Source organism: Stylophora pistillata, chromosome 1 (genome assembly GCF_964205215.1).
Source record: "Stylophora pistillata chromosome 1, jaStyPist1.2, whole genome shotgun sequence".
Taxonomy (NCBI): Eukaryota; Metazoa; Cnidaria; class Anthozoa; order Scleractinia; family Pocilloporidae; genus Stylophora; species Stylophora pistillata.
This window is the reverse complement of record NC_142519.1, coordinates 1,940,048-1,948,585: the sequence shown is the minus strand read 5'-3', so window position 1 is coordinate 1,948,585 and position 8,538 is coordinate 1,940,048. Positions and strand designations below refer to the sequence as shown.

The 8,538-nt window shown below is 36.5% G+C and overlaps 1 protein-coding gene across 2 annotated transcripts in view; it reads left to right on the top strand.

The window, feature by feature from the left end:
* The first annotated feature begins 698 nt into the window (after positions 1-698).
* The window catches only part of LOC111340253 (unconventional myosin-Va), a 33,823-nt gene continuing 25,983 nt past the window's right edge, over positions 699-8,538 (top strand). Inside the window, exons 1-14 of one of the 2 annotated variants that reach the window (XM_022947074.2) lie at positions 699-870; positions 967-1,074; positions 1,227-1,341; positions 1,570-1,626; positions 2,773-2,917; positions 4,233-4,389; positions 4,499-4,724; positions 5,161-5,375; positions 5,899-6,030; positions 6,137-6,270; positions 6,554-6,635; positions 6,744-6,884; positions 7,337-7,543; positions 8,251-8,289. In XM_022947074.2, coding sequence (XP_022802809.1) covers positions 844-870; positions 967-1,074; positions 1,227-1,341; positions 1,570-1,626; positions 2,773-2,917; positions 4,233-4,389; positions 4,499-4,724; positions 5,161-5,375; positions 5,899-6,030; positions 6,137-6,270; positions 6,554-6,635; positions 6,744-6,884; positions 7,337-7,543; positions 8,251-8,289 — 1,785 coding nt within the window. In that variant the 5' untranslated portion in view covers positions 699-843. The remainder of the gene's footprint in view (positions 871-966; positions 1,075-1,226; positions 1,342-1,569; positions 1,627-2,772; positions 2,918-4,232; positions 4,390-4,498; positions 4,725-5,160; positions 5,376-5,898; positions 6,031-6,136; positions 6,271-6,553; positions 6,636-6,743; positions 6,885-7,336; positions 7,544-8,250; positions 8,290-8,538) is intronic. The other variant, XM_022947075.2, reaches the window with a different exon arrangement.

The window sequence follows — 8,538 nt, the reverse complement described above, 5'->3', positions numbered from 1 at the left end:
ATGATTGCCGCTACATCATTTTTAATGGGCATCTATGGATAGATTTCGGCTCTGCTTACCCTTTAACACCCATGACTGACCAAGAAGAAATTTCTCCTTACAGTAGCAATGACCAAGCAGACGAGTGATGAGAATAAAGAAAAATATGTATTAGGAGATTATAAGTTGATACAAAACTAAATTCTCCTAACCAAGATCATAAGAATTGTATGAGAGACAGTAAGAAGAAATATTAATGAGATATTAATTGGGAGTACAGAGTGGAAGGGTTACTGAGTCTGAAATGCATGAGGTCAATATTCTTGCGTGACCCGCGTGACCCGAAATCTCTGAGCAATGAACATAACGTATACCGTGTGTCACGGAAATCATATACCTAACATAAAAGAAGATATGCGTATCTAAGAGTAGAAACAAAAGAGCTTGAGGCTTAGAATAGAGCTGCGAAGATATTTTAAAATGAGGGCCGATGCTCATTCGGAATATGGGCCCCGTATATCGAGTGTACTACAACACAATTCACTAATGAAGAATCATAACAAGTAAATCAATCGCAGTGTGAGGAAAAAAGAAGAAATAAACTGAGAGAAGGATTTTTTTTTCCATTCCAAAGTCACTTAGCTTCTGACAAGAGACAATAGTGTTAGCTTGATTTGCTTTGATTGAAACTTTGAGACATTCACTTGGTCAGCGGTTGTTTGGCGTAACTGCCAACCCTCGAAATGGCGGTGAAGGCGAACTGTGTCGCACTTCTGCACAATATTTCCGTGTGAACTTTTCACATGATGTTTATGGTACATTTCAGTATCATAGATGGATTGAAAGAATTTAAAACTACTGAAAATGACTACACTAGAGCTGTACACGAAGGTAAGTGGTAAGGGCTTCACTGTTGATGACAAGTAGTACCTGGTGCAAGTTACGCGATGAACAACTATATATTCGCCGGCTTCTTTCTTTCTATAGGGAGCTAGAGTATGGATCCCGCACGATCAAGTTATATGGATTGGCGGAGAATTAACTAAAGATTTAAAGGAGGATGGAATCTTGGAGATAGAACTCGAAGACGGAAATGTAAGTCTCAAGTTGATGTGTATCATGTTCGTGGTGAATTCGAGACCTAAGTAAAGTTTGACAATTGTGTGTTTATTTTTAGTGGGCTCTTACGTTGGTAAATCTCACGCTTTATTTTAATTTTTATACATTTATTTCTATTTCCTCGACAGGAAATTACTCTAGATGTTTCTAAGGGAAAGCAGAACCTTCCTCCGTTGAGGAACCCAGAAGTTCTTGTTGGTGAAAATGACCTTACCACCTTGAGTTATCTACACGAACCTGCCGGTTTGTACATGTCAGGAATTATCGCTTCAGTGAACGAAAATGTGTTTGCTTAAATTTTTCTCAAGAGTTCTTAGCAATTTTTGTTTGTTCTACCTTTTTGTGAAACCCGTTGATTATTTTTTGTTTAGTGAGGTTTCGTGTTGAGTAGGTAACTATAGTTGACAAAAATCAAAATCATATTTCGGAGTTGTTAGGTTAATTTTATTTTGATTTAATTTTTCCTTTTAGTGCTATATAACCTTCAAGTTCGTTTCCTGCAGTCCAATGCGATTTACACCTATTGCGGTGAGTTTAAATGTATTTGTGATTTCCTCGCTCGGTATTCCTATTGAATTGCTAAAAATATGGTGGCATGTAAATATTGCAACTAAAATTTTAATGGCTTCTAAACCATTTCGTGAAATTATTGGTGCGACACTAATTGCGTTTGAGAGTAGGAAGATGCAATGTTTACTCGACGGTCGAAATCAACGCTCAGGAAAACGAAAAGCAATATTACATTTGCTAAAAAAGAACTGTTTGTTTTAAATTCTGTCGCGGGTTATCTTTTGTTTTGATTTTGTTCAACTTTCAATAGGCTCACGTCTTTTTTTACATTTACGTAATTCCCTCGGGCTAGGAAAGTGCGAGAGAAATCACACAACCATTTTTAAAATGCTACTTGATGAATATTCAGTTTAATTCCTGTCATTTTTTTAATTACACATTTTCTTTTATGTGACTTGATACCAGAATTTTCTTGAATTTTAAAGGCAGCTCATCCAAAACAACTCGAGTCTGAATGATCAAAAATAAGATTTTCTAAATTGTTAATTGAAAGGATACGAGTGTATCTTTAATTTACTCATTTGGTTGCACTTGTACTTATATTTAGCTTCATGTACCCATATTGTAACATATGTAGTTTAAAATCAGTTTTCTATAGACTTGTTATTGTAGCTATCTTCCTAATAGAAATCAAAGTGAATCAATTTCAGTTCTACATAATCAATTTTGTTACATTTTAGCAAACTCCTTTTACTTCCAGTTGTTTAAAGGAATATACTCAATCACTCTTTGCTGCTTTTTATTCAGCCAGATTTCATGAAAATAATTAAAAATTTGAATGAGGAAACTATTTAATCAAAGCAACTGGCTCCAGTCATCTGCTAAACAACCCTTTATTGCTGCTAACTAGTCATGGATAATGTGTTCTCTACCTTATTTATTTAATTTTCTCATATTCTAATTTGAATCAAAATGATTCCCCAGAAGCAAGATTTTGGGTTTTATTTTGTTCGTGTTGGTAACTATTTTATCATATATGTCTGGAAAAATCTTAGTAAGTTGTTCATGGCTAGTAAATGTGATGTAGAATTGATTTCAAAGATAAATTGCTATGCTTGTGGAAGAAATATTGATTTCCAAGGTTACCCTTGAAATCCCTTGCAGGTATTGTTCTGGTTGCTATCAACCCTTACCAACAGCTTCCTCTCTATGGACCGGACATTATATCTGCATACAGTGGCCAATCCATGGGTGACATGGACCCACATATTTTTGCTGTAGCTGAGGATGCATTCAGAGCCATGGCAAGGTGATTTAAAAGGACTAGAAAAGTCATTTTAAGCAAGTAAAATTTTCTTATTAAAATGTTGAGCAGTAACATCTAAGTCGAAAGTTTGAAGTAGGCTCGACCACCATCTGTCTCTTTAAGGTTTCCACCTTGTGGAGATTGTAACTGCTGCTCTGTAGTTGAATTGTTTGTTTTTGGAAAATACTGAATAACTATTGTCAAATAATTCACTTGGGGCGGGGGGATCTGATGAAGATTCAGTTGTAGATGTAGATATAGATTCTTGCCCAAGATACTGTATATTAAATGATAAAATTCATTGTCATGACATTGGTATAAACCGTTAACCTCCAAGAGTGACCAGCTTTTAAATTCTCCTTACAATATCAGCTCTGAATCATTTATTTAAGATCATGAGATTAAAGAAAGAAGTTTCAGATGGTCAAATAAATTCTCCTTGTCGATCAACATATTAGGAAATGTATGGAGAATATGCATAATGATGTTAGTCTTAATTTAATTTAATAGCTTCGCTGACCAGCAGGGACTCGGCAACAGCTTGTGCCAATTACTGTGGGCCCAGTAAACCCACCCATCCCACCCCAGGGGAGGACATCCATTACACAGTAATCTCGTGCGTGGGAAATTAACATCTCTTGCCCCTAACCCTACAGGAGATGGGACCTCCATTTATTCGTCCCTATCTGAGAAGAGTAGAATATCTAACCATTTCTTGATGTTATAGAAAGGTAGCAAATTCTTCTCAATTATTTTAAGACCCTGAGTGTTGGTCCGGCTGGGGCTCGAACTCTCGACTTCCCGCACAACAGTCCAGCACTCTATCCATTGAGCTAACTGGGAGGCGGTATGTTGGGGCGTTTAGGGTTAGATAGTGTTTGTGGGTTCAAGGGTCTATTAAAAGTAACCCACAACTGGTGCAAATCACCAGCTATTTCTATACTACTTTTTGGTGGGTTATGGGATACTTCATTAATTTTAGAAATACCATATTTGGTTGAACAGCCATCTACTTGACTACTTTTCACTGAGACTGATAATTATTTATAGAGGCTCTTGCACAAGACTAGCCAGTCAGCTTAGAAAAAAAGGAGCCATGATGTCTGTTTTATTTCCTTGTCACTGTAACTTACTTTCATTCTGAATACTGATTGGGTTCGAATTTGTTTAGTTGTATCAATGATTTGTTTCCTCTCGTGTCATTATTAATTTTGTGCAACTGATCGTAGTAGTAGGGGTGGGATTATAGACCTTTTTGATAGTACTACAGTAACTGAATGGCTCATGAACATGTCTGTACTTGTTTTTTTTTTCCTAGGGATGGGCTGAATCAGTCCATCATTGTCAGTGGTGAGAGTGGAGCAGGGAAGACAGTCAGTGCTAAGTATGCAATGAGGTACTTTGCATCAGTAGGAGGGGCTTCTACAGAGACCCAGGTTGAGAAGAAAGTCTTGGCATCTAACCCCATAATGGAGGTAGATCAACTAATGGCTTGCTTAATCAGCTTGATACTTTAGGTGCCAACCATTTTCAGTCGTGTAACTAATATATGATGATGATTTTCGAGGCTGTTTATTCTTACAGGCTATTGGAAATGCTAAGACAATACGGAATGATAACAGTAGCCGATTTGGAAAATACCTAGAAATATCTTTTGACAAGAACTATCACATCATAGCAGCCCACATGAGAACATATTTGCTTGAGAAATCCAGAGTTGTATTTCAAGCTCCTGATGAAAGAAACTACCACATCTTCTATCAACTTTGTGCTGCTTGTGATACTCCTGAACTCAAAGATCTTAGACTTGGTGAGTCAGAACTGTTAGCTTCCTTACTGACTGCATAATGTCCACAGTGCTTGCGCTTGTGTTAAAATGGTTTGCGGTGGGGGGGGGGGGGGGGGAAGTAAGTTTCTAAAGAAACTGTGGTGCTGCATTGATGGGGGCAGCAAGGTAATGTGGTATATCAACCAAGTTGAAATTGTAAATTGACCACCGTAAAGAGTTTAAAAGCTGATGTTTCAAGTGTCAGCCCTTTGTTAGAGGGAGAGGACGAATGGTTAACGCTCAAAACATCAGCTTTTTAACTCTTTACCATGGTCAATTTACAATTTCACCATAGTTGATATAACCAAGTTGAACTTAGAATGGTTTGGTTGTATACCCTGGTGAAGAAAAAAACATGCCATATCAAGCAACTTAGCTCATTTACAGATTTGTGCTTACAATTACAATTTCCTTTCAGCACACCAAGACAACTTTTATTACTTAAACCAAGGAGAATGTGCATATGTGGATGAGGTGGATGATGCTGAGGGCTTTGAGGAGATGCGGGAGGCCATGGATCTGGTTGGAATCATGAATGATGAACAGCTGATGATATTCAGGATCTTGGCTGGTATTCTGCATATTGGAAACATTGATATTCAACCAGAAAGTGATGAAGAAAGCACAATTGACGTAAGACTTAGCACATGCACCGTGCATTAATTGGTACTGTTGTAATTGTTAGTAGTCTAGTAAATCAACTTGTGAAAGAGGAGAGGAGAAAATAGATTGGATCTTTATTTGATCAGGGAAAAAACAATTTATGAAAATTTTGAGATGACAAGACTTAAAAAATTAAACAAGAATAAGTACATCTAGTTATTTGTAATTGCTTAAATACATCTGTTACCATTTTGCTCTTTGGTAGCACATACACCTGTAAGCAAGTATATCAGATAGAACTGGTTAGACGCAAGCCAGTATTTCGTAACTGAGCACAATAGAGATTATGAAAGAGAGACTACTGTAACAGGACATATACCAACAAAGAAACAAATGCAATTGAGCTGTAGTGTGGAGAGTTTTAACTTTTGAACTCCAAAGTTAAGTGTTACACCACCTACTCCCATTTAGTGTAATATTGGGAGACCCAGTTTCTAAAATGCATCTTCTGAGTAATAACTATTTTTTGGGTCTCTTTTGCCGCCATTGCTAGGACAAGGACTTTCATCTGGCAGTGGCAGCTGACCTGTTGGGTATTGACAGAAGCCAGTTTAAAAAGTGGCTGTGTAATCGGAAGATTGTTACAGTGCAAGAGGTGCTCATCAAACCACTGAATGCTGAGGAGGTCAGGAAAACAAACTGTGTTTTTAAATTACAGAATCTGCCATAAAATAAAGTAATCAAATAGTGATGTAGTTTTAGTTATTTATGGGTTTTGCTCTTGTTTGTAGGCTGATTTTGGCAGAAAAGCCATAAGCAAGCACATTTATTCTCAGCTGTTCAAGTGGATTGTCCAGTGTATCAATAATTCTCTCAGCAGTGGAGTCAAACAACACTCATTTCTTGGAATTCTTGACATTTATGGGTAAGGCCCAGGATGCAGCTGTGCATGCATGAAGGCTATTTTGTATGAAATGGAATGTTTTTGTAGGTGTAGTTGATCAATACAGTCTGAGGAAAAAACATGTAGTATTAGTTCTACATGTTACTTTGGTTTTAGATATTATCACATAGTATCAGAGCTTTTGCATGGACATCATCCTCTATCAAACAATCAAGTTCTAGACTGTACAAGAAAGTTAGGTTTACATTCTTCAAAGCCTCCCAATCCCATTTAGTGAGAAAGTGGTCTTTTTTTTTTTTTTTAGGTTTGAAACTTTTGAAGAGAACAGCTTTGAACAGTTCTGTATAAATTATGCAAATGAAAAACTCCAGCAGCAGTTCACACAGGTAATCATCAGCATCATTAGATTTCATGCTTCTTAAGTTTGAATGACCTCTCCCTTAAATTTCCTAATTCTGTATCCACATGTAATACTTGCTCAATTATTTATTCAGCATGTTTTCAAACTGGAACAAGATGAATATGTGAAAGAAGAGATAGAGTGGTCGTTCATCAACTTCTATGATAATCAGGCTTGTATTGACCTGATTGAAGCCAAACTGGGAATACTGGACTTGCTTGACGAAGAGTGTAAGGTGAGACAAACTGAGATGTTATTTTGTTACTGCGAGAATTGATCCACACAATGACGTGAAGAAGAAGAGGTAGGGTCACCTAGGGGCATTGTGCGTAGCTATTTGATTTTTTTTTGTGATCCAAAATAACTGCCAACTGGAATGTATTTTATAAACATTTTGGGAGGTGTCATGCCCCAGCAATGCCACACCCCATAATTTAAACCATAGTGCTCTCTGGTTGATTATCAAAAATGGAAAGAAAGATGAATAACAGTGTAAACTTAATAGCCAAACATGACAAAGGTAGATGATTCAGTAAGCAAGTGAGAGCTCAAGGTAAACATGAAATATGAGTGAGAAAGTTGAAATTATTGGCTTGCATTTCACAATTGTTTCAAGGCTGACAAAGAATTCTGTACTTTCAGTTGACAACTACTCTAAATCACATCTTTATTATATGACATTTACAGATGCCAAAAGGTGCAGACAGTTCATGGATCCAGAAACTTTACAAACATCACATGAAGAAGGAACACTTCAGCAAGCCACGCCTGTCACAAACAGCTTTTATAGTGCATCACTTTGCTGATGATGTGCAGTATGAAATAAGAGGCTTTGTGGAAAAGAACCGAGATTCTGTCAATCAGGAACATCTAGCCATTCTTAAGGCTAGTGAGGTATGTAAGAAAAGTGGAACTTGGAATGTTGTCAAAGAAACTCTTGATTATTCTCCTTGTGGGCACCTGAGGAGATGTTTAAAGAATCGTATGGAGAATATGCAAAATGATATTAAGGATAAGGATGTGAATAATATCTTTAATTTTAATTAAAATACACCACTGTAAGAGGTTTATTATGCTTGTCGCGACTATAACTACATTGTTTTAGTTCAATTTGTACGCTTTACGTACCTATGATTGACATCATGTGATAATGACGTGAATCGAGACTTCGTGGTGTTGTTGTTGTTTTTGGTTTTTGGTTTTAGTCGCCATTTTTGTTTAATGTAAAGATTCGTTTGGAATCAAATACAGTTCTCACACATCAAAGAATGTTTGGTCAGTGTAGTGATCACTTTAGGTGACAATGCTGGTAAATTACTTTTGTTTAAAATGAACTAAAACTGTGAAGCTAAAGCCGGTAGAAAGCTAACTCTAGAATCTATTTCAGTTTCAGATGGAAATGTTGGATTTGTTATCATAGTGATAAATTGAGAATTTTTGCACTTAAAGCTAAAGCCAAACCATGGTGACATCCCCGAAAGTTTTATCTTTGAGATAATAAAATAATTGCAGCACTTGTTATAAAAATCCCATTCGCCATTACTCTATGAAGCGTTGAACTCTTAAGAATCTTTCTAAACCATTATTTGTTCCTCGCACAGTACGAACTGGTGGCACGAGTCATTGATTGCGCACATAATGTAAGTGAAAATAAAGACTAAATCAAAATCAATTGCAATTAACATGATTAAGTTAGGGTAATGTTCTTTTTTATCTTAAAATTCATGCGTGTGTTTAGTCGGAAGTAATTTTGTTAATATTTCAATGTAAGCTTTACCTTTATAAACTGGATAGGTTGTCAACAATCGTGCTTCTGCAAAGTGGGACAAAACGGCCAAGTTTAACTTATCAATTAAAGTCTTGAGACATTGAGCTTTTAAATTTAAGTG